The sequence below is a fragment of the Melospiza georgiana genome, chromosome 19 (genome assembly GCF_028018845.1).
Source record: "Melospiza georgiana isolate bMelGeo1 chromosome 19, bMelGeo1.pri, whole genome shotgun sequence".
Taxonomy (NCBI): Eukaryota; Metazoa; Chordata; class Aves; order Passeriformes; family Passerellidae; genus Melospiza; species Melospiza georgiana.
Window position 1 is genome coordinate 9924540 of NC_080448.1, and position 25422 is coordinate 9949961.

A 25422-nucleotide genomic window follows, 5' to 3' on the forward strand; every position below is an offset into this window, starting at 1 on the left:
AAGCCGCTGCGCACCGCAGCTTTTTGACTACAACTCCCAGTCTGCCCCGCGCCGACGCCTCCGGGAAGAACTACCACTCCCGGCACGCTCCGCGGCGCGCAGCGGGGATTGGCCGTCCCAGGCAGCCAGGGGACTACATTACCCGGCATGCCGTGGGCCAGCCCCCTGGTGGCCGGTGCGGCCGGTGCAGGTGAGGTGAGGGCTCCGGCTGCGGAGCATCCCCGAGCGCGGCGGCGGCGGCAGCGGCGGCTGCAGGTGAGCGCGGGGAGATGCGGGCAGCGCAGGGGCACCGGTTGGGCTGAGCAGAACCGGCAGCCTCGCGCCGGGCATCCCGCTGCTGGGGGAGCGCTGAGGTGCCGCAGTGCGGGACCACTGTGCCCTCAGTGGCTGAGGTGCGGGCAGCGGGTGAGGTGTCGCGGTGTCGCCGCCGTGTCCCCGTATCCTCCCCGCCGCTGACTCCAGCCCCGCGCCGGTGTCTGGGGGCAACAGGTCCCGCACGGAGCGGGCGCTGCCTGTCCTCGCAGCGCCCAGCCGGGGCTCGGAGGGCAGCGGGGTTCCTGCAGCCCCCGGGGGGCTCTGAGGGCAGCGGGGCTCCCGCATCCCCCTGGGGGCTCTGAGGGCAGCGGGGCTCCCGCATCCCCCTGGGGGCTCTGAGGGCAGCGGGGCTCCCGCATCCCTCCGGGGGGCTCTGAGGGCAGCGGGACTCCCGCATCCCCCGGGGGACTCTGAGGGTAGCGGGGCTCCCGCAGCTCTGGGGGACTCTGAGGGCAGCGGGGCTCCCGCATCCCCCTGGGGGCTCTGAGGGCAGCGGGACTCCCGCATCCCCCTGGGGGCTCTGAGGGCAGCGGGGCTCCCGCATCCCCCTGGGGGCTCTCTCTGAGGGCAGCGGGGCTCCCGCATCCCCCTGGGGGCTCTGAGGGCAGCGGGGCTCAGGGGGGCTCGGAGGGCAGCGGGGTTCCTGCACCCCCCGGGGGGCTCTGAGGGCAGCGGGGCTCTCGCAGCTCAGGGGGACTCTGAGGGCAGCGGGGCTCCCGCATCCCCCCGGGGGGCTCTGAGGGCAGCGGGGCTCTGAGGGGCAGCGGGGCTCTCGCAGCTCCGGCGGGGCTTGGGGGACAGAGCGGCTCCTGCAGCCCATGAGGGGCTCGGAGGGAATCGGGGCTCCCGCAGCTCTGGCGAGGCTCGGAGGGCATCGGGGCTCCCTCATGGCACGGCCCGAGGCACCCGAGCCTGGCAATGGTGTCCCCACGGTGCCACGGAGCACCGGGACATCCCCGGCTGCGCCCCGGGGACAGCTCGGTCCCCTCTGGCGTGGGGCAGCGGTGTTGCTTCAGGACTCGTGTAGCTCAAAAGGGCTCTGAGGATATCCACAATATTCCATCGCAAAATGCAAACTGGGCTGGTGTCAAATAATGCACGAACCTTAGCTCTGGGGAGCTGTTCTGATTGGTGATAAGGTGAGAATGTTGCTTTTCCTTTTGGTAAATAAGAAGCATTTTTTTTAAAAAAATCTATGTTTCCTGCTTGTGTTGCTTTTTCTTCACCTGTTTTACTTTCTTGTTGATTAGAACCTGTTTTCATCTTCACAAGTAACAATAGGTGTGCCTTAAATACCTTTCTTCTTATTTGATATTTTTCTATTTGAAGTAACCCATAGGTCTTAAAATCTATGAGAAATAGTTGTCTTGGTTCCAATAGGATGCATGGAATTATTGTATTTCAGTAATTGAAAACTAATTTCAAAATTAAGTAAATGATGCATTTAGTATGAAATCTTCTTACCCTGAAATACGACTTTTTAGAGGTCTTAAAGTAATAAAATTTCGTTTCTATTTTGGTTCTTTTTTTTCTCTATCCTGCCTATGTCTTAGTGTAGGTAGGTTCAAATAACGATTTAAATGGATAATTTTATCACTTCAAATACTTCATTAGACGAAGTTCAACAACTTTCCTCTAAATCCCACTGCCCTCTACTGGCTGCACCACCTGCCCGCTGCTATTCCCTCTTTTTTTTTTTTTTTTTTTTTTTGTCCTTGGGTTTTTTTAAAATACGGTTTTTTTGTTGTTTGTTTGGGATTTTTGTTTGTTTGCTGGGGGTATTTGCCCCGCTTCTTTTCATTTTTAAGGTCAAATCGCATGCAAAAGCACGTGGTTAAAATCTGCTACAGCAGGATCTTGAGGTTGCTGGCAGGATGGTCTCCCTAAGGAACCCTCAACTTAAGATTTCAATCTTCTTGAACCAAAATAACCTTGCTGAAGTCTCATAGCAAAGCCTAATTTCCAAAGGCCTAAAGGGAAAAAACATGTATGTTGGGCTGGGATTTTCAGCACTGAGAGTTTAATGTATAGTTGAAATATTGCTTTGACTTTCTTTCTTCTTTCCCTGAGTTTAGGAGAAAATGCTAGGTTACTATTTGTTTGTAAATAAAATATTTAAGCAAGAATTTTGTAAACATGGTTCTATAAAATATATTTATTTATGGATATTAATGTGTAATTAGAGGCTATTTTTCCTCTTAGATATTTAATAGTTTTCTCCTTTCCCCACTCTGTTCTACATACGAACAAATTCCGGTGCCTGGGTATTTAAATAATCTCATCTGCCTGAACAGATTTTTCGTGTGGGTGAAATCAGATGGAGGATTAGGGATTTGAGAGGGACTATGAGGGTTCAACATCTTTGATAAACAAGATGTTTAAATGAAACTTTCAGCTGTTTCTTATTTCCAAGCCTGTGAACCTGACCATCCGACCCTGTTCCTGTTCCATCCACTCCTTTACCCTGGAGCTGTTCGGTCCAGTGCAAGAGCTCAGGTTATTTTTATTTCGTGTATTTCATGGTCCCAGGAAATGAAACACTGTGAGTTCGGGTGAGTGTGACGGCAGCAGCGGGCACAGACGATGCCGAGCTCGGTGTCTGTTTCAGCAGAGGGCAGCACACGGAGACACCGAATCGTTGCGTCTCACTTGACCTTTGCAGTGACTCAGTGACTCCCACGCTGCAGTTCTTCTCCAGACAGGATAAATCTTGGAAATAATGAGGTGTTTGTCAGAAATCCTGGTTTTGCATATGTGTCTTGGTGGTAGGGTTCCCAGGTTTTGAATAGACTCTAGCAGTGCTATTAAAAAAATTAAAACAAGTTTTCACAGTTCTCAGTTTTATTTTGTCAAAATGCCAGTTCCAGAGTGTTTTCTGAAGTCGTTCAGCTGGGCAAGAAGTGACTGAAGGTGGAAGTCAACAAGAATTAGATCAAATTCATTCTTTTTCACTCATTGGGCACTTTCTTTTCCTTACCAGAACTGTCCTGATGTAGGGGTGAACGAGAAGAAGAGGAGATAAATTAATGAGTATTTAAATGAAAAAAGGAAAAGCTTTTAATCACCACAAGCAGAAGAAAGTGGGGCTGCTTTGCAGGTGGTCACATGCTGATCTCACCTGTTGGGAGCAAAGAGGTTTCCAGTGGCTGCAAAAGGAAGGTGCTGGGACCTGCTGGGCTTTGTTTCCACCCTGTGGTGTTCTCATCTATACAATAAATTTAATCCTTTCCTACCTCTCATTGACCTTGTGAATGTAGGTTAAAGTGTTTTGTCTTTTTTTTCTTTAAAAGACTTTAGGTTGGAAAGGGCACTGGAGAAGTGAAGTGCTTTGTGAAATAGATCTAATTTCAGTGAAGGAAAGCTGCTTCTGTACTTTCCTTGGCTTATGAGTTTAGCAAATTTGGTTGAGAGTGCAGTTGAGTTGGTTTTTTTTCCTTCTAAAGTAGCTCTCAGTGTTGGAGAATACTGTGTCACTACCATGGCAAACAGCTAAAGTACTAAGAAAAAGGTTAGATTATAGATAGGTGACAGGTATATTGGAGTTAAAACTCAAAAGGTATCCTGATTTTCATTTTTTTGTTTTTTGCTTTAAGTCAATATAAAATAGGCTGCAGAGAGAGATCTTGGACTGAAATCTCCTTTTAGGATCAGCAGACTCGTTCCTTGTGACTGAGCTCTGTAACTCAGAGAGAAGGAACAGGATGTGGCTTTTCAAGATGAGTCTTTGATCCTGTCTGCTCTCCCTAACGTTTTAGATCTCAAAGTCTGCATCCCTTTTGAAAATAAGGTGGTTTCTTTGTGTTTGTTCCACTTCAGCAAGGTACTCCTTCTCCTCTTCACAGTTTGCCCAATATTACACATATTTTTGTTTTCACCTATAAAGTTTAAAACACACTTGCATGCTCTAAAAAAAGTTCCAGGCATCATTATCTCCCAGGGCTTTCAGCTGTTGCTATAGAAGCCTGAATTCTCTTTGAGAGACCTTTCCAAGAGAAAGAAGTTGACACTGCAGGAAAGTTGTCATGGAAATATGCAGCAAAAAGAGAAAGGAAATCTCAGTTTGATGACTGTTACACAGGCTGGAGAAGTGGCTCCCTGGCTGGAGATCTGCTTCTGCAGATTCTCTGGGTTGTGTTCCAGTGGGTTGGAGAGCTGTGAGCTCAAACCTAAAGAAATAAATGATTTAGCATTTCTATAACCAAACATATCTCTTCAACTCAGAGAGTTTTATCCAGATTGGAGTTTCCAGGTGATGGCAGACCAGGAGATTGCCAGCAGCCTGGCCCTAACTGGAGATGGAGCTGTGGCACAGCTGTTTCTTATATTTCTGGTAATGCCCACTCTGAAAGGATTAATGGAAGTACCACCATTGAAATGAGGCTTTCAGAACCAATTTTTTAATTGACAAACTAAAAATAGTTTATTCTGCAAGCTTCAGTGCCATTCCAGATTTGGACAGGAGCCCTTTGTGTCCAGCTAAATGATGGGATAAGCAGATCCCTCTCCATAAATTTCCTACACCATCACCAAGCCTGGTTGGCTCCCTGGTTTCAAGCTTTTTGTGCCTTTCTTACTAAAGCCTCCTGATATCTAATGAATGTGATTATGAGTGAGCTGCCTTTAAATATCTATTACCAGAGTCACCATGGTAACTGCTGGAAGAATTTCTTGCTGGTAAAAGGTTTCCAGCTCCCCGAGATACGGCAGGGCAAAATGCTTAGGCTGTTGTTTTCACGGTTTGAATGAGATCAAAGGGGCCAGAATAACATATTCCTGATTTCTGATAGCAGTGGATGGCAGTGGAACTGAAAGGAATAAGATTTATTCTGGAGCCTGCCCTCAGATCAGGGAATAGAGGGCAGTTCCAGGGGCAGGGACAGCCCAGGCTTTCCTTGGGCAGCAGGCTCCTGCAGGAATGGAAGATGTCACTCCCTCTGGCTGAGCCAACACTTGGCCTTTCTTTCAGCACTGTCAGCAAGTGAACTAATTAACCCTAATGAAGGATGCAAAATGGTGATATTCCACCTGCCACAGGAGCAGGAAGGGCTGCTGAGTGATTCGGTGGGGAGTAGAAAGAATTGACCTGCCTTGTGTGTTCTCTGTTCATTTCATGGCGTTCTCAAACTGCTCCATTTTCCTCTTGCCCTTCAGCTGCTCGGTACCAGGGCAGTGGTGTTAGCTGGGCAATATTCAGATGACTTCCCTGCTGTCCTCATTTCCAAATCTTCCTCTTCCCTTCTTTCACATCTGCTTTCTCTCCCGAGTTCCTGTTGTGTGGCAAATCAATCCCTTGCTCTGTAATGACAGTTGTTTCTATAGGCTTCCACATGACAGAGTCACTAATGTCCCTCATGCAAACTGTCACCTCAGGGGGTTGTTTTGCTTTCATTTATTTATTTACTTATGGTAAACAGGTCACAAACTCCATAGGGCACTTCTTTTTCATGCAATCTGTTCTCTTGCTTCATTGCCCTCCTACTATAGGATCTGCTGGAGATTTTAAATTATCACTTGCTTTTATAGAAACATGGAAAACTGAGCACCTAATCCTGCTGCTTTCCCTGTGCCTCCTGCTTCTGGGCATTTAGGGCTTTTGGTAAGGGGGGGTTCTGCCCTGGTGTGAGCTGTTTGGTGCATGAGAAAATGAGACCTTGAGGAGAGGAGCAGTTTGCTTCCACTTTGTGTGGGGGGAACTCTGGCACAGCAGAGCCAGCACGAGTGGCACTGAGCACGTTTGATGGGAAGATTGTGCCTGCAGGATGAGCTCATGCTTGCTGGTGAAGTGTTGATATTTGTCCTTACCTGCCCTGGAGGCAACGTGAGCCACATGCCAAAATCTTTTTTTGTTGAGTTTAAGGATGCTTCTAATTCATTTTAGTTAAGAGGTCTTTTGAGTGCCAGATTTGCACCAAGGGTTTAAAATCTGAAGGGATTATGATCACCAACCAAGAGATCCAAGGAAATAATGTTGTAAGAAGTCTTGAAAGCAGAACCTGGCTCTCAGAATGGAAATTGCCTGCTTTGTACCACTACTTGTTTCTTAATGGTTCCTCTGTAGCGTTGTGGTTAATGCTGGGAGGGTCTCGGCGTTTGGGCACTTCAAATTTCAGCTTGGTTCCATTTCTCAAGCCTGCTAAGCTGATTTAAAAGTTTAAGCAGTAGCAAACGTGTTTGTTCCTACAAGCTGTCTAGAAGAAAGGAATTGTTGAGCTTTAATTTAGATTCTCCCTTTTTTTCTGTATTTGATTACATCAGCATAGAAATTTGGCTTTGGTGAATTTCTGGGTGCCTCTGTGTGCATGTCTGTCAAAACTGCTGATTTAGATGGGAGCTAAAATCGATGAGCCCTGTAGATTCTTGCTAATTTGTGATATTTATTCAGTAATTTAGGTGCTTTCCTGACCTGTAAAATAGATGAGTTATTAAGCTACTGCAATGATGAACCAACACTGATGGAGTGTCTGTAAAAGATGCAGAGAGGAAACCCGAGGTGGGCACTCCAGGGCGTTGCTGTGTGGGGAATCAGATCTTGCCAAGAACCTTTTTTCTGTAATTCTGCTCTGCATTAGAGGGCTCGTTCCTCTCCTGGATCCCGAGCTCCTGGTGCTTCCCGAGTTCCCTCTGTGGGTTTGTCCTGGTTCGGTTCCCGCTGATGCTGCCGTGGCTCGGAGGGATCCCAGAGCCCCGCTCCCGTTCCGGCTGTCGGCACTTCCAGCGGGAACCCCTCCGAGACAAAGCCGACACCTCCCACCTCCCATTTGCATCCCCCTGAAAAGCACCGAGAAGTTGAAAGCAGCGGGACATTGCTCCAGAATCCCGTCGGGCTTTTTAATTCCAAGGCAGCCTCCAGCGCACATCTCCAGAGCTTCGCGTTGCTGCGCAGCTCTGCACTGCCAGCGATTTAATGGAATGTTCTTCTGTTCTGGGCTCCTTGGAGTTTCCAACCTGTTGGAATTCCTCTCCCGTTAGGTGATAGAATGCCAGCTCTTCCAGCATGAGATCCCTCTGGGACAATAAGTAAAGGCAGCAAGCAGGGCTGGGCAGGATTTTGCCTGGGTAGGTAGTAAAAACTTGCTGTGCTACTTGAATATGGTAATTCTCTATGAATTGTTAATGAGTGCCACATTATAACCTATATAGCAGAAAACTAACAGCGAGGAGGAATAAAATAGAAAGTCAGTCCCTTTCCCTTAAGCCTTTCTTGCTTTTAATCATTGAAATTATAAAGAAAATCAGTTAGTAAAAAAGAACAGTATAAGTCTTATGGTCCTCTTTCAGGGAAGAGCACTCAGTGTTGCCTTTTTTGCATGTTCAGATTTATCCACATTTTGCATAACAGAGTGACTGCAGGAAAGCTGTCCTTGGTTGTAGATGATGCCTAAGGAAGTAGAGATGTTTGAAAATCGCAAGAATAATAAACTTTGCATAAATGTGTGCAAAAGTGATCAGCAGTTTTAATTTTAAGTATATGAAATATGATGAGTGTTTCTTTGCTACATAGATTTCCTTTCTCATTTTGACTTTTTCTGCGGATTGGCTTTTTTTTTAGTAGATAAATGTGTGTTAACTCTTGAGTGTTCTACTTGGAAATTACAGAAACACTGAAAAATGCTGGCACATCTTTCAGCGTTACTTTTGAAACAGGCAGTTTCCTAATTCTATTCTTGACTGACTCAGTGGCTGTTCCCTTGGAAATTCTCAAGTTGTTGTCTGGTCTTCTGAAATTTTGGCAATAGGCACCAGAGGAAGCTGTTTTTCTTGTCTCCTGTAGCACTCCACGTTCCATAAAACATTATCTGCCTTTTTTCACCCAAATCGAATTATTCTAGTCTCTCCCAGCAACAAGCATTTTCTCCACTTGCAGGTCAAAGCTGGTAGCCACAGGTGTTGGGTAGGAACATGAAACTCTGAGTAGTCCCTTAAGAACAGGGAAGGAAAAATAAATCCCAGTTCTCCAAGGCAGCTCACACAGCTTTCTTGTGCTGGTGGAGCCTTTTTGGCAGCAGTTGCAGGAGTTCCATCCACCCATTTGATCAGCAGCATCTTGTTGACCGAGCAGCAGTTGTTTTTGTCAAAATGGAAAGTGGTGCCCCATGATTCACTCTGCAAACGTCCACCAGCAGCGTGAACTTCCTGACATCTGCACTGCAACTGAGAAAATAAAGGAGTTTGGATCAGTTATGTCCAAAAGGGAAAAAGCACAGAGTAAATGCTGTCCCAGAGCCATGGCCTGACTCCACTAATATCCACTGTCTGATGCAGGCGTGCCTTTGTAATTGCTTTTGGTTTTCCAACTCCAGACGGCAACGTCCCCAGCCTTAGAGCTGAATTAGAGACTTGCTTTAAAAAGACATTGTTATTGACATAATAGCCTTGTTTATGGAATTTCTCTCCTTTGTAATTAAGATTGTTTCATGCACAAAAGCAGTTAAATATCTGTAAATGCAAAGATATTTTAAACTTTGTTGCTTATGTGAGCCTTTTTTCCACACTGTGTGTTTGCTTCTCAAATGAGCTGTGCCACCCAAAATTCTGCCCTTTGCTCATTTCATTAAGTTCTCATCCACACTTGTTCTTGAGGAATTGTACCATTAATGCAGCATAAAACCTTAAAATTCCTCAAATGCAGTATTTTTAAGGTGTATTAATGGTGAGGTTTGATCTTATTCTCTCATACCTTGTAGGGAAGTTGTGGGAGCAAGTGCATTGAGCAGAATGCAGGCAATATGTTCAGTGTTATTTTGTCTGTCAACCAATTTTACCAGCTGGGTAAGAACCTGGCAGATACTTGAAAAAAGTTTATATTGCTACTTGAAATTGTTTTCTCACCCTGGCTGTGTGAAAGTAATTATGGTTAAGGCCCTGGCTTTCTTTCAGCCTGGCCAGCTCATTTGAGCTGTTTGTTTCTGGGCTGTTTTTTCATTTAACAGAAAGGCAATTTATCAATTCAGAAAGTTTTATGCTGAATAACTCTTTGGTCTAAGTAAAGAGATCAGGTAATTATAGCCATAAAGGCTCCCAGAAAACCTCTAAATAAACAAATATACTGTCTGGTCTCCTTGGGTTTGGGGAAATTCTCCACCACTATTCCAGGCTGTCTCCCCAAGCTGAAGTATGTAAATGTTGTGACTGTCTCCTTACAGCCAAGAATTTCATTTTTAGGTTTTGGTCAAGTTATATTTATCAAATGCATCCCAAAGATACTTGAGAGTACAATACAGGAGCTCATCTTGCCTCCCCACTCCCTCATCTCAGTTCTGTATTTCTCTTGGCTGGAGGATAGAAAACCTCTCAAGCTGCCAACACTGCTCTCCCTCTGAGCCCAAACAAACTCATCAGCAGTGGCAGAGGGGCAGAATGCTGCTCTCCAAAAAGGGTTTGGTTTCTTCAGCCAAAGAATCTTCTCAGCAAGGTGTCTGCACCTGATGTCCCTCTCCTTGGTGAGCTCAGGGTCCCTGAGCTGGTATTTTTGAGCTGCATCTGTTCAGTTGTGAAGGTGCTCCATGAGCAGAGGGGTGAGCTGCAGTCCCTCCCCTGGGTACCAGGTGACCTCATTGCCTGTGCCTGCATCACATGTGGGGTCACTTCCTCGGGGAGGAGGAGCTCTGCACTCAGACCAAGTATCTACAGCAACTTCCTCCTTATCTGAGCTGTGAATCATCTCAAGAGCTCTGAATCTGCTGTTAAAACACAGAATGGGTAAGTTCTACCTGTGCTCACACCGCCTGCCCTTGGACATTGAAGGAGCTGTCAAAACGGGCTGGGTAGAAGGATTGGTACATTGTGGCTGTTGGCGAAGCTGGAACAGCACCTGCCTGAATGTAGGGACTTAGAACTAATGTCTGCTTGAGACCTGCCAAGCACAGAGCTTTATCCTGTGCCAAATAAGTCATGGTGTGCTCCTTTGTCTTGTTCTGGCATTTTAAGATAAGGCAAGAGCTCATTACTCAAGAATATCAGAAACTTGGATCCCAAATCCATAATCTTCAGAGGAGATTTGGCTTGACTCAATCTGTTTTTAGGGTTTGGTTACTCTATGATAGCAGTAGTGCTGCCAACACCGAGCTAAAACATAAATTTACTCTTGGCATAACATCAGCTTCCTTCAGGCCCCTTTGGCACCTCGAGTAAGGAGGGTGCAACAAGGTTGGAGTATTCAGATCCATCAACATCTACTAGAAATATCTACTGTAGTATCAACATTACTTAAATACCAGCTTCACACTGTTGAGAGGGAGAATTCCTGATCTGTAGGAATTCTTTGGTCAGGGAGACCAGAGGGTGATCAGACCCTCTCTAGACAGAATTGGACAAAAAGCCCTGTTTAAAGCATGTTAGTTTTCTGTTTGAAATTTGGATTTGATGTCTTTTCATCCTCTCTGTCTCCTTCAACTTGATACTATCTCTGCTTGCTGTAACTCTGTTAAGACCTCCAGCCTTTTTCTTCCTGTTTTCAATCATGGAATTCTTTTCAAAAATCTTAAGGAAGAGGTTAACGTTCTCAAGCATTTGTTCGCTCTTGTCCTTTATTTGCTCTTTTCTAAAAAAAGAACAGATTGACCCTTCTTGGGCAGCTCAAGTCACCCAGGACTGATTCTGGTTACTTTTGTAAAAGCTTCTGTCTTAGTGCACCTTCCTTCCCTCCACCCATTTTTCCACTTTGTTGAAGCAATGATGGAGGCAAGGGAAATGCCATCAGGTGTCCTGGCTGTGATTGCTGGCGCTCTGTGGGATGTATTCTTATGGAATAGAAAAGCTTCTGAAAGCTGCTTCTGTGTTTTCCTCTGAAAATGCCTTTTTCTGTGCCACCTCCTTGCCCTTTCTCTGTGGTATGTGCTGCATGTTTTTGCTTAATTGGATCATCCAGACCAGTTTGGGGTTTGTGCTCTGCCCAGTGTCCAGTCCTGCAGCTGGGGCTGATGGGACCCTGAAATAAACTCTTCATCTGCTTTAAGGATTGAAGCATCTCACTGCTCTGGACCTAAGCTTCAAATTGCTTTCTTGCATAAATCCTCCTTGCTTTGATGAAAATATAATATTTGTCATTCCCCTGAGTAAGCGAGTGCTGTGTGTGTGCTGAATGCCGAGGCGCCGGTGGAGCCAGCTCGCTTCCGTGTGTGAATCATTTCTCAAGCAGCTCTCTGTGTCTCTCTGCAATGTGGTTTTCCTCTCAGGGAAGCACTCAAGCCCTGAATTTTCAGTCTGGTTTGCACATGCTGTCAGAAGCTAGTGGGAGACACTTTTCTTTTTAACGCAGAAAAGAGGACGAGCTTTTTACTGTAAGTATTTTATTATCTTTTATTTCTTTTATGGGAACTGTATTATCTCTAGAAGGATTCTTGGGTCAGTAATGTATTTGTAGAGTGAATGACCCGGCTTTGCTCAACAACACTTTTTTCATAGCATCTCAATGTAAAACTAAATTGAATTAATCAAAAATAGGGTAAACACAGCTGTGTTAGCTGAAAATGGGCTGGGTGGGGGTGATCTAAAAGCCATTACAACCACAGAAAAAAATCCCCTCAGGAGAGCTGGCTACTGTATTTTCCTCCTGCTCAGCTACATTGATTTAGTGACAGAAGGGGTGAAGCTGTTCCTGCTTTTTCCTCTGGCAATTTACGGTTCTTCCCTGACAGTGAATCGAAGCAGGAGCACGAGCAGAGTTTCCTCTGCTGCTGCATGTGCACACAGTCCAGTGAAGGAAGGGCAGAAGGGAAGGGGCTGCTGAGCCAGGAGCTTTGGCAGCTCATATCTGTGGGAGCAGGGACAGTGCTGGGGCACTCCAGCAGGCACCTCTGGCAGCCAGGGCTGGTCAGGTTCTCAGCAGGACCCTTTCATTACTGCACCTCCACTGTCGTCTTTAAAATTGTGCTGGGGATGAAGATTGGTCATAGAAACAATTGCAATAATAACAGCATTTATAGAGCAGGTAATATGGCAAAGTTGTAGAGATGTTAATTAAGCCCTGTGTGTGTAGCAGTAAAGGATTAGTGGTAGAACTGGTTTGAAAACAGGGATTCTCTATCTTTTCTCTTCTGTACAGTTCTAGAAATCCCCTACTGATCCTTTCTGGTTTGCATGTTTCTTTCTAAATTCAAGTGTTCTTTGCTGCTGTAACCTTGGCAGGAGAGAGAATACCTCATTTGCTCAGTGTTTTTTCTGCAGAATTTCTGTAACTACCACAGAAATTCCTCATCCTAACGTGCACTTGGCTATGTGCTACCCCTTCCATTTCTTGTGCAGTTCTAAACCAATTTAATTTCATTGTGAAGCCCACCAAGGTGGCTCATTCAGTCCATCAGTGGCCCCCAGTCACAGCTGCAAAACTGCTGCTTAGGTCTGTTCTGTTCCTGTTTGTTATGAATATCTTTAAAATGCAGAAGTCCTCTGGTTTCTCCTGCAGCTTTGGAGTTATGTCCTCATCTTTGCAAGGAGCCCTTTCTGTCCGAAGTTAAAACTGTCTCTCATAAGCACTCAGAAGTTCCCAGTTTATGAACTTCAAGTGAGCTATTTTGCTCTTTAATGGGAGATAAATATCTCCTTAAGGGATAGCTTCCAGATCTCAGTTATTTCTCTGCACTGTGATGGATGGAAAACGGGAGTCAGGGAAACATCCCAGCATGTGGCAATCTGTGAGGCTGCTCGCTTGCGTGCTGTGTGACAGATGTTGATTTATCTAATTTTTGCTTTTTTTTCTGTGGGGTTCCTTTCCAAGGCAAACGAATGAGTCCATCTTCATAAATATCCTATTTAGTGAGCAATTATTTTACAAATGGAAAAACTAAGGCATGGGAAGATTGCAGGGCTGAGGGGGTATGATGATTCTGTGCTGAAGCTGAGGATGGAACCAGGTGGAATTCCATGGAATGCATTGCCTCTGGTATCATCCTTCCATGCTCAGAGGGGACAGGGAAGCTGCCACTCTCTGTTCCAGTCAGGATGACCATGTAGCCACATGCTGTCCATCTCTGCTGTTCCAAAAAAACATCATCATTCCTTTTCTTTCTTGTAGTTGTGTTTACCTTCTATGCTACCGAAAAACGTAATGGCAGGTAATTATCAGGCAAACCACTTGTAATTATTCTTAATTTCTTCAGCAATTATATAGCTCTTGCTCTATCTGAAATGAAACCTTCTTCTCTTCCTTCTTGTGGGTTGGCAAAACATGAAGTGGCCGAATGTGTCACTTGCTTTGTGCTGTATTCACTGGGACAGCAGTTGAAAGAACGTGGATTAATGAGCAATAGCTGCCTTGAAATGACTCTAAAACATTTTTGTTCTCAACCTGAATGTACTGAACATGAATTAAACCCTTCTATTCAGGACAGAGTCATATTGGGGAAAGCCCAGAGTGACCTAATTCCTCACGATTATAACATGGCTATAACTTCAAAAAGGGAGTTTGGAGTCAATGCATCATTTTTAGCCTTCCTGAATCTTCCTGTGCATCCTTCAGTAACGTGGTGTTTGTGATTCAGAATTGCCACATCATGTAGAAAATTACAGCTGGGTTGGGAGTTTTGTTTTTATCCTCATTTATAAGATCAGGGGTCGTTGGGAGGTAGCAGCATTTCTCTCCTGAGCTGTGTAATGGTAACTGGTTAGATAATCAGTGGGAGGAAGGAGGAGGAGATGGAGAATCCATGGACAAACAGTGTGATTCAAATACAGGACAGGCAGTGTTCCCAGGCATCTCCCAGTACAGCTTTGGCTCAGTTTGCCAGCATCAGTCACTGTGCTGGATGACAGCAAAGATCTCTGTACTTTCCTGTCTCATAAATGTCCAGCAGCATGGAACAAGGACAAGGGAAATGCAGCTGAACCAATTCCTTGTCCACGTGAGGATTTTGTTGTGATTTCTGCATTTTTCTCATGTGATCTAAGGATGAGTGAAAGGCTGACAAATCCAAAACTCCAGGGAGAGCTTCTGTGGAGGAGGGTGGGCAGAAGGTTTTGCAGTGCTCTCCATGCCTGAAAAAGTCATCAATGACTCTAATGGCTGCTGTGGGAAGAGGATTTTATTTTGAATGATACTGAAACATGAAGTTTTGCAGTTGCTGGCCTGGCCTCTGGCAGCCTTTTGGGGATGGTTTTGGAGGCTGAGTTGATGGCTGGAAATCTGTCACATGTGGCTGCTTGGACCTGTCCTTGCCTGGGTCATCTCTAATCTTTGGACATCCTTGGAACCCTTCAGTACATTTGTGTGCTACTCAATAAACACCAATTGTAGGGCATTCTTGGAAAGACACTAAGGAAATAAGCAAGAAAAGCCAAACACAAAAATGTGAGCTGCTCCCTTACCACTGTGACCACAGATAAACTTTGTCTTTGGGAAGTTGAAGGGAGTTTCCATTACCTGTTTGCATCTGACACCATGGGGGGAAGGAAAGCAACTGGCTCTGCAATAGCTCCTTCTAGAGGAGAGGTAGAGCTGTATCCTCTGAAAAGAAAATTCTCATCCGATGCCACATTGAAAGTGCTCTTTTGATGTTGAAGAGTTCTACAGAAGAATCATTAAAGCAAAAATGCAAAGCAAGCTTCAACCCAAGAGTGACTAAATGGGTGACCTTGGCAATGTCTGTATCCTCATTTCTGTGTAGTTCTGTGGCTAAAATTTAATAGCATTTTTAACTCCTTGCAAGATCACTTCAATTCTACAGCTGCCTAGCTGTTTTAATTATAGTACAATCTTCTCCACTGTTTAAAGTTGAAAAATAATAATAATAGCACTAAAACCATCTTTCTTGAGGCATGAATAAAACCAGCAGAATTTGCCCTGCTGTCTGGACATGAAAATTTCCAAGTGATATCTTGTCTCCTGTCCTCTACCAGCAAACCACGAAAATTCAGCTGCAAATGAGATTGGAAAGAGAGTCTGCTGAGGTAGACCAGAGGAAACTGTGAAGTGTCTGGGGGGGTTTATAATTGATTCTTTTTGGACAGCAAAAGCAAGAGGGGCATTAGAGATGAGGTTTTAGGAAATGCGTATTTTTTTTTTTGTCTGAGTTGTGTTTGGGTGGAAGCAAGTGGTCTGGCTTGGTGGGGTTTTTTTTTGGTTTTGTTTTGTTTTTTTCTGGGCTTTTTCATCCAATCCTAATTAAAGCTAAGCTTTGTAAAAGCAAGAATCCAACAAGTGACTGCTTGGAGGAATGATGGAGGAAGGTTGCACTGAGAGCCTCAAATACACCAAAACAAGGTAATAGGAGTTAAAGCAAAGAGAGACTGGATAGATACAGAAATTCTGCTGAGGTTAAAGGAGCAGATGCCTGAGGAAATCTGTTAAGGGTGACCAAAGGACTAACAGTTTGTTTTTATTTTTTAGCCTGATCTTATTTCTAAATGAAGTTTTCTCTATGCCATCTATCTCCACATTACCAATTACTGTATTTGGACTATCAGCTTCCCTGGTTTGATTCCTAATATCAGTTAAGAAATCAAGATGAGTCATATGGAAGCATCTGTCAAGCCTAAAAATTGTTGTTTAAAGTTAATTGATGTGAAAGGCAGAAAAGAATTCTATTTTAGCCCAGCTGTCTATCCTGCCATGCAGCTTCCTACGTGCCACTAGAAAATGCTTTACAGTTTACTGAACTTGTTAGATATTTCTATGTTCTAGTTGATAGTTTCTCTGAAAATAGCAGAAGTTGATTAGAGGGAAAATAGTAGAAGCATGATGCAGATTTTACAAAAAATAAAAAGAAAATCATGCTTTGAATTCATGAGTGTGTGTTACAAAGCTTCTGGAATAGTCTGACCTTGGGATGTAATGAAAAGCAGCTGAATTACAGGAAAATGGCACTGGGGACTGTGGGGTTTGACCCACCAAGGTCACACGTGTGTCCTTTGAGGGCCTTAGGTGCAGAGCTGGGACTGTGGCCTCATCCTTCAGGACTGCTGGGCATTCCCAGGTCCTGGTGAAGCTGCCATCTGGCACATTCCTCTCCAGATTCAGTAATGAGCTTTCATAATTCTTTATTTCTTTCCTTTTCCCAAAGCAACTTGTGCATGACTCTGCTTTAATTTGAGTATCCTGCTGAGTCCTGACACACAGGCATGTGCACCAAAACCTAAATTGTATAACAATTATATATGGGGTACAGATGCTTTCCATCCCCCAACAGGGATTTTCCTGGGTAATTTAATTTCTACAGATATGCTAATAATTTTTATTTATTTAATAGTGCAAATCCTAGGTTTCTTGACTGTGAAATAATATTGCTTATCACTCAAATCAACCTATCCATTTTCTTTAGTTCTTCAGAATACAATAGCCTTTAATAGTCAGCAGAATGTGTGTCCTAGAAGTTTATTCCCCAGAACTGGTGAACTCCTCTTTTGATCCACAGCCAAGTCTAAAGATCCTGGAGCCCTGGTGTTGCTTCTGCTGATGCTGACTGCCTGTGAGTTAGGATAAATTCTTAATCCAGTTTTTCTAGCCATAAAATGGGAATCATTCTAGGCTAGTTCTAAAGACTTTTATTAATAAATGCATGTGGACTGACTAATAAAGAAATGTCTGGGTTCTCAGCCTTTAATAAAACAGTAAAATTTCAAGTAAAATGGACTGCAGAACTTCTGCCAACTGCCAAAATAGTCCTCATCAACATATTCCAAATATCCTTTAAAATACCAGTAAAAAAGGATGAACTGTATAGCATGGCCTGAATTTTTAAAGGCTGATGCCTGCAGGGAATTCTGAGGATTACTGAGACAAGAAGCTCTGTCAGGACCAGCTTTACATTTTTGGTAAACCTGATTATCATTTGCAGTACCTGTTTCAGAGGAGGAGTGTATTCAGACACCACTTTTGGGTGTAAAAGATTTTTAAAAACCCAACCCCAAGCCCCTGCAGTCTGGAAGTGCCTGGCAATAGAACCAATTTTGCTAAGTTATGTTTTGCTGAGTCCTCATTTATTTCAGCATGGGGTTGTTTCCTCAGTTTCAGAGTCCAGCTCCAAGCAGGGTATGCTACAGGGATTTAGTCTGGCCAGCTGAGTGCCCTGCTCTGGCTGATGCCCAAGAGGGAGTTTGAATTTCAGGCTGGCAGTAATTCTGTTTGCTTCCTAAGGAAAATTCCCTGTGAAAGGTGCAAAAATGAAAACTAAACCCACAGAGCTTGAGGCATTGCTTAAAGCAAGTCATTTTCCCATGAGGATCAGCTCTCATTTGAAATGTATTGACATAGAATGGATGTAAAACAGGTGATTTTTGTCCCTGTGTTTGCAGGAACAGCTTGGTTGTGTCTCTTGTGGAAAGCTCCTTCTCTTTAAAGTCTCCCTGGGGATAGCCTAGAGATCAAACCAGTCTCTCTGGGGTCCTTGTGGAAGGCTGATATTTAGTGAAAATTCAGCAGAGTTACTTCTAAGACACAAGTAGATAAGAGCTGGATTGTATGTTTTTAATAAATGTGCTGTATTTACACCAGGATAAGAAAAACCTCCTTGCCAGTGCTGGGTGTCCTGACTGGTCCTGAACTCCAGGGTTTTCCATTGTCCCCCCTGCTCACCCCTTCCATGGAGCTTTTTGCTTTGCTTGTTTCATTGTAATGCAATAAATTGCTTTTGGAGGAGGGGGAAAGCTGATGGTGACTCTGAGAATGGATTTTCTGCTCTCATCAAAGAACAGCAGGACTTTTTTTTTTCACTTTTTTTTTTCTTGAAGTACTTTTATTTTGCACTACTGAAGCAGTGCTTCTAATAACTCAAATATGTGTCACCTACTTAGGAATGAAAGCAGCTTAGGATGTGCAACCTGGCTTGATGCTTTGAAGTACATATAAGGCTTGTGGAAAGTCCTGGAATCCCACTTCAGAGATGGAAATCTTTATCTACAAGGCAAGTTCAGGTTAGCCAAATACCTGAGAAGTCTTAACTCCATCTTTTACAAATGCCAGTTCTCCTATAAATACATGGGAAAACTAATAATAAACACTAATAAATCCAGGTATTTCTTCTCAATTTTAGTTTCATCTGCTTGGTGCAGTAAAATGTTATTGAATCCACATGGCAAATAATTCAGCTCTCTTTACATGAAGGAGCCAGTTTGCCTTAGGCTACTGACTGGATTTCTTGAATTGTGGTTTGGGTTTTTTCTTTAACTACCTCTTCCTTTTACTCCTAACATCATGCTCTAATGAGCATATCACTCCACTGCAACTTGAAAATGTCATGGATGACTCAAAATTAAATTCCTTTTGGTATCAAGACAGCATCTGTACAGCTTAAGGCAGGAAAATGAGGTACAGTTATGAAGAAAACCAGAGGGTATAATAAAGCAGTGTATGTGCAACCACTGGATCTGCAAAAAACCTAAATCTGCATAATTTGGAGATGTAATCAGCAAGAGAGTTTGCATGTGTAGTTGCCTGTTCACCCATATAAATACAGTGAATGTTAAAAGGATTAAGAGCCTGTTAAAAGATAAGTTTTTAAATATTGTAAGCACCAAAGCTTGCTAAGGTGGATCATGAGCAGTGGGAATGCTAAATTATATCGTCTGTTGTGATATAGTTTACATATCTGTCAGGGCTTTAAACCAGTGATCAGCACAATCATCACCAAAGGCTCTTAATGAGATCAGTGGATGGCTCCTCACTGGATGTGTGAAGAATTTTAATGGGGTAATGCCTATACTTAGCAACAACTACTAACTTTTTAATTCCTTTATTTAGGAGCTGATAGGGAAGTGCTATGGAGAGAGCAGACAGCCCCCCCTGCAAGAGGCAGCAAGGACAAATAGAGGGAATGTCACTTGCTGGCTTTGTTCTCTGTGAACAGCAGCTGAGCACTTGACATTCCTTCACCTCCGTGCAGAAGCACTCCCTGAACAGACCGAGGTGGCACCTGCAAGGTGCTGTCACTGTCACATCCACCCTGGGCCCTGACAGAGCTGTGTCCTGGCAGTTCAGTGAATGCTCTCATTTATGAATGTGAAATCAGGGACAAAGCAAATCATGGGATGTAAAACGTGAGCAGAGCCCCTCCTGACTCAGCCAGGAATAAATTGTTTCAGTGTCTCTGTCAAGGTGTTGCTGCCCAAGCTCACTGTCCCTCTGAGCACCTTGCCAGGCACTGGGCACTCTGTCGGTGAGGGAATTGCCCATACTTTGAATATGAAGAAAAACAAATGGCAAATTCTTAGTTTAGCTGATAGTTACACATGTAAAGAAATTCAAAGAGATTTATTAATGAATTTCCAGCGTTCCATCCTGTGCCTGTGGATATTCTGGTTACCTGCTTAACAGACAAGTTACCCTCTGCCTACACAAGGCTGAGCCATAGCTGCATCCTGTGTCTATTTTGGAAAATGAAGAAAAATGTTGCTCATACGAAGTGGGGGAGGACAGGAGATATCAGGCCACCTCCCCTCCCTCACATTCCCAGCCCAGCAGGCTCGCGGGACTTGGAAAAAACATCCAAATAATTCTTTTATTCTGCTCATGGTGTGGATTGGGCAGGGGCTGGAAATGAATGGGTTTAGATCTCCAGGAGTGCAGGGAGCTGTTTAACTGGCAGCTGTCAGCCTGCTGAGGGAAACAGGCTGCTTGTTCCTGCTGGCAGCTGAAACGTCTTCAGCTACATCCAAAAAAAGGAAACCATGTCTGTTTGCTGGTTCCTGGCAGGATTTCTCTCTTGCATAAGCTTATCTCTGAGGAATAGTGGATCTGGATCTTTGTTTGCAAAGAAGTTGGGTTTTTTTTCACTATGTTTTGTGAGTTGTGGTATTGTGGAACGTGTTTTTATCACTGTGGCAACATCAACTGCTGCTCCTCTAGAAGACTCTGGTAAGGTAAAGATATATTTTCCACCCATCTGAGGAAACTTGCTTCTCATGTGAATTTCTAAAAGTGAATGTTATTTCAGTTGAAGATGCTGGACCTAATGGTAAAATAAGTATTGTTCCTTTTATCCCAAGGTTGCTTTAAACTGCTGCGGGCTTCAATGTTCTCAGTTGCTCTTCCATTGTGCTTCAGTATTCACAGGTGTTCTGCTGTGCCTGAGGGAGATTTTGGGACTTAAATAGTCCCCCAAAAAGTTAATGTTCCTTCTGTGGTTGGTATGAAAAGTAAAAGTGGCTGTGGCCTGCTCTGAAGGTTACTCTAGGTTACTCAGTGTTGATGTTTGTGAGAGAGGGCATCAAGATTATCATGGCCTTTTCAGCCCTTTAAACTCATGCCAGATATCACTCTTGCCTTTCAGGTCACACAAAGATAAGTTATATTTTTGTATAAGTGCATGAATGCATATAAACTTTTAAATTTTTTTCTTTTTTAGAGTCTGTAGACTGAATTACTTGGGAAGAAAATGAAGAGTAGTGCCAGGCCTTGGAGTGCAATAGCAAAGCAAGGGAGCCATGGAGTTGACAGAGGGAAACCTCTTCCCACCACCTCCACAGGAATGAAGACATCAAAGTCCTCCACTTCCCTGGCCTTTGAATCCCGGCTCAGCAAGGTACAAATCCTTGGAGACTGTTCAAATATTCCAGTCTTGATCCAGGTTAAAGCTTTGGTTTAGTCCTCAAACTACCACACCCACTGTGTTAAGTGCAGGGAGATTTAAATTTTGTTGTATATTAAATTAATACACATTTCTCAAAGTATTTTGCATGTACTGAATCTGTACACTCTGTGTGTGAGGGAATTGGCTAAACTTTGAAGTTGGGGAAAAACAAATGGCAAATTTCTAGTTCAGCTGATAGTTACACGTGTAAAGAAATTCAAAGAGATTTATTAATGAATTTCCAGTATTCCTAAAAACCTGTGCCTCTCCCTTCAAGGCAAAATATCTTAACAGAAGACATTGCAATGTAACAAACGCATTTTATGAATCCTATGTTTTTTTATACAGATATATTTTAAAAAATAACAGAAACTTCTGTCCAAGTACTGTTTTTAAGAAAATGGAGTAATACACCTGAAATGCTGCTGCATCTGCACCCTTGCAGCCAGCAAACAGAAATAATAACCTGGTCATCCAAACCCAGGCCAAGGTTGTAACTTTCCAGTTATAAAGTTTAATGAACAGCACATAGCAGGGTACAGTATTTAGATCTTCTCTTGATTAAAACTTCATTGATTGTCACAGTTTTTCAAAGAAAGGATTAATTTATTGAACTTGCTGTGCAGACTCCAAGATGCAGTTACCAATAGGGTACTTCAGTGCTCCAGGCAGGTTATGGTGTGTGGTTGAGGCAGCATCTCTGAAGGAATGCTACTGAGGACACTAATCAGGAAATCTGATACGATTGATTTGTTAAATTTAGTGTTAATTGTGGAGAGATTTCTTCCTAATGACAGCTAATGACTTCAAATTGTATCCAGCTGCAAATGCAAAATCATCAAAGTGGCTTGCTTGAAGAAAGGGAGTTGAAAAGGCACTGCAGTTGCTGCTGTAGGGAAGAACACATTGAAGAAATTACTTCAGAGAGACTGCAGAACTCTCCGAAGGTCAGAAAGTCAGGTTGTTCCATTCTCCTCCTGAGAGTGAGCTGACAAAACCTCTGCCAGAAGGAAAAATGTTCGTTGTTTGGTATCCTGGAGCACCATCAACACTTCAGCTATTGAAACTTATGGGTTCACAGGGTCCAGGAAACCACAGGCTCTGAGTCAAGAGGAGGAGATTAAAGGGAGAAGGAATTAGAGTTGAAAGATTTCATTTTGCTTGAATGTTTCAGATTCAGGAACTACTAAATAGGGGCAGTGCTTGTTGTGTGCTCTCTTTTCTCTTAACCCAGCAGTGGGTTCAGCCTGAGCTTCAGTGGCACTGGACAACTTCAAAGGAAGTGGATTTTCTTTTGAGAAAACACTTTTGGTGTCCACAAACTCAAAAGTATAGGAAAACTTCTGCTCTAGGGAGACTCTCCTAAGCTTTGGTCTTAACATACTTAAAGTATTTTTCCTGAAATTAATTAGAAACTGTTACTAGAGGCACACGAATGGGAAATCCGCTGACCAAAGTTCTGGGATAAACTGTAACTCCTGCTTGCTGAAGCAAGATAATTTCAGTGTTTCTCTTTGAATCTTACCTTGTCCTTGTGTTCCATGGGTTTCTTGAGTTGGCACTTAGAGCAGACTTGTGTCACCAGATTCCCTCCCAAAAAGTTGCCAGTAGACCATTCCTGTAAACTGTTTCCTCATTGCCTTTCAATTATTTGCCTTTTTGAACAGTCTTTCCCATTTTCATTCCTCATTCTTGGAACAGTGCTTTATCCCTTAACCCACTTCACAAAAACCTAGAACGGAATGCAAATACAAAAATTATGTACTCCAATTATCAAGGCAATATTCCCATGGGGCTACTTTATGGAACTGTTAATTTTTTTTCCCAAAGAATCTTGCATTTTGAACTAACTAAGGGGAATATTCAGGGTCCTGACCCGTTCCCCCTCTGTGTCACAGCTGAAGCGGGCGAGCAGCGAGGACATGCTCACCAAACCCGGGCCAGCAGCAGCTTCGGGAGTGTCCAGGCTGAAGAAGACAATCACAGCAGGAGCCATCTCAGAGCTTGCCGAGAGCCGGCTGAAGCCCAGCACAGGTAGGCACAAAGATGCTGCGAGCCAAAGGTGCTGTGAGTGTCTCTCGATTTGCCAAGGTCCCAGCAGTGTCCCCTGTCCCCTTGCGGCACAGCCGTGTGGCAGTCGCAGGACGCTGTGCTTTGCATCCCGCACCCCAGGAGCCAGGGATACCAAGTGAAAAGGGATGCACCGGGCGGGTTTAGGAGCCGAGGCAGCCCCAGCAGCCGGGCGGTGGCGCCGGTGCCCCGCGGATCCGGGCAGGATGGACCCAGCTCCAGGGCAGGACAGCATCGCTGTATGAAGGTTTCCCCATTTATCAATAGCAATCTCTCTTCTCTCTCTACCGAGTGAGCAGAGCTGCTTCCCCGCTGCTCCTGGGACTCGCAGAGGTGTGAGAACAAAGAGCAGCCCTGGGCATCCTCTGTGCAGCCTGTGCTGCTCCTGAGCTAGCCCGGGGCATGCTCTCCCCAGCAGCCTCAGCCCCATCCGCTTGTTCCCATAGGTTTCAAACCTAAGCCTGTTTCCAAAGGCAGCGACACCATCTGCATACCAAGGGCTTCGGTGCAAGCGCTCTGCTTTCCCCCAGGAGCTCAGCAAATGCTTGCTTTTGTCTGCTCCCTGGTGGCATTTCCAAGGGAATGTGAGCTCTTATTAAATTTGACCATGACCTCCCTATTTGTCACAGCCTCTGCAGGTTTTGACTGTGTGACAAAACAATGTTACTAACCAGAGAGAGATTTCTGTTTTTAAAAAATGAAATATAAAAACCTTTATATACCCTTGGAAGAAAATGATGTGCCTTGTAACTGCACAAATGTTTCATAGTAACCCAAAGACAGATCCAATTCTGCTGTTAATCAGTGTGTAAATCCTCAAATTTAATAGTGACTAGCTGTATCCAAAGGAATTTGGGATTCACAAGCCAATAAAGAGGCATGATGCTTGGGAGGAGCCAGGCAGGGAGATGAAAACCTGTACAGATGATGCAGCACAGGATCCTGGGAATGCAGCCAGGGAAACAGCACTGCAGGGAGTCCAGAGTGGAATATGTCTGTCAGACACCAAAACACAAGCATGGAATAGAGAGCCCTCTTCTGCATGCAGCTATAATAACTGGGGCTGGAGGAGGGAGATTTATGATGAGGACTGCTTTAAATACAAAGGCTGGAATGGTTTATGGAGGTCAGGTTACATCTGGGTGTTGCTTGGCCACTTTAAATCACATCATTGGATATAACCTCATGTATTGCTTTGCCTCTGCATTTGTAGAAGCATGAATGGGAATATTAATGCTAAATGAAAAGAGAACAAGTGTATAGATAAACACTAAGAATGTATGTGTTACCACTCTAAAATGGTTTTTAACCTAGAGAGAACTGTTTTAAGTGTGTATACAGTGTCTTCTTACATGTCTGTTTTTACAGTGGTTCCATAATCTGAAAGAGTGTTTGAAAACCCAGCTGTATGCTGAGGTGTCATTGTCAGGGCCACTGGAAGGTGCTCGATCTTATTGAGGAAGGTTACAAGAGATGAATGCTTTGTCACCCTGGAAAATACCAATAGTCCCACTAAAATGGTGCAGTGTTGCTAAGAGCACTAACAGTGAGCATGGCAGAGGGCACAGCATGTTCTAGGGGACAGAAGTAGGAAAGGAGAGAACGTTTTCAGCTGCTGTGTTTTATTGCAATGACTTCCCAAAGAGTCTGATTGTGATCAAGATGCAAAGCTGGCTATGGAGCTAATCCAAGTGAGAAGGTTCCAGTAGCTGGGGAATGCAGATGTTTGTGTAGGTAGCCAAATGTGTAAATCTAGAAATTTATTCCAAAATCACTTTCTTTTGTTTCTTTGATGGCCTTCATCTGTTCTGTGTTTTCCTTTAATGTCTTGACTGTAGGCATTATCTCTCCCCCTTGTTTGGGCTTTTTTGTCTGTTACTCAAGTGAGTGATTTGAGTATTTTACTGAAATGATATTCTATTAGCTCCAGCCACACTCTGATGGTACCCAGTTGGTATAATAGTCCTGTGTGAGAGAATTTAAAGTGAAAAAGGAATGGAAATACAAAAGCTTAGGTTTCTTTCTTCTTTGGGTGTGACTGTCCACCATTTGTGTGCTGACCTTGAGCAGGAAGACATGTTCCAAATCCTGCAGATAATAAATAATTGACCTAAAGGTTGGTTGTTTAAATAAGGTTGTTTCTGTGCTGCCCTTGGTGGAGTTTCAGTTATTTATTCCAGTCTTTTATTGATGGAACTACCCCTGCCTGCCCTGCTGGGAGCTGACACAGTAAATCATAAACAACTTAAAGGGGGATGAGGCCAAGCCCATGGATCCATCCTTGGCAAGTGCAGTTGAGCAAATGGAGCTGGAGACTGATTCTGGCTGGAAGTTCTGAGCTGTGCTGTTTGGTTTTGTAACTCCTTGGCAGTTTTGAAATCCCAGGCAGTGGGAAATGACACACAGAGAAAAAGAAATGTCTTGTATTCCTTATCCACAGTGTGATGTCTTCCCATGTGCTGTCCTGAAGTGGTTGTTTGGGTTTGTTAAAGCCAGGCTTACAGAACTCTGGCATTGTTTTTAACGTCTCAGTAGATGA

General features: G+C 44.0%; 1 protein-coding gene across 4 annotated transcripts in view; it reads left to right on the top strand.

Annotated features, from left to right (window-relative positions):
- Positions 1-234: 234 nt before the first annotated feature.
- SPECC1 (sperm antigen with calponin homology and coiled-coil domains 1) overlaps positions 235-25422 on the top strand; it is an 81691-nt gene continuing 56503 nt past the window's right edge. The window contains exons 1-3 of one of the 4 annotated variants that reach the window (XM_058037388.1): positions 235-255; positions 20589-20765; positions 22712-22847. In XM_058037388.1, coding sequence (XP_057893371.1) covers positions 20619-20765; positions 22712-22847 — 283 coding nt within the window. In that variant the 5' untranslated portion in view covers positions 235-255; positions 20589-20618. Of the gene's footprint in view, positions 256-11385; positions 11595-19790; positions 20104-20588; positions 20766-22711; positions 22848-25422 lie in introns of those variants that run through there. The other 3 variants (XM_058037386.1, XM_058037390.1, XM_058037387.1) reach the window with 3 other exon arrangements.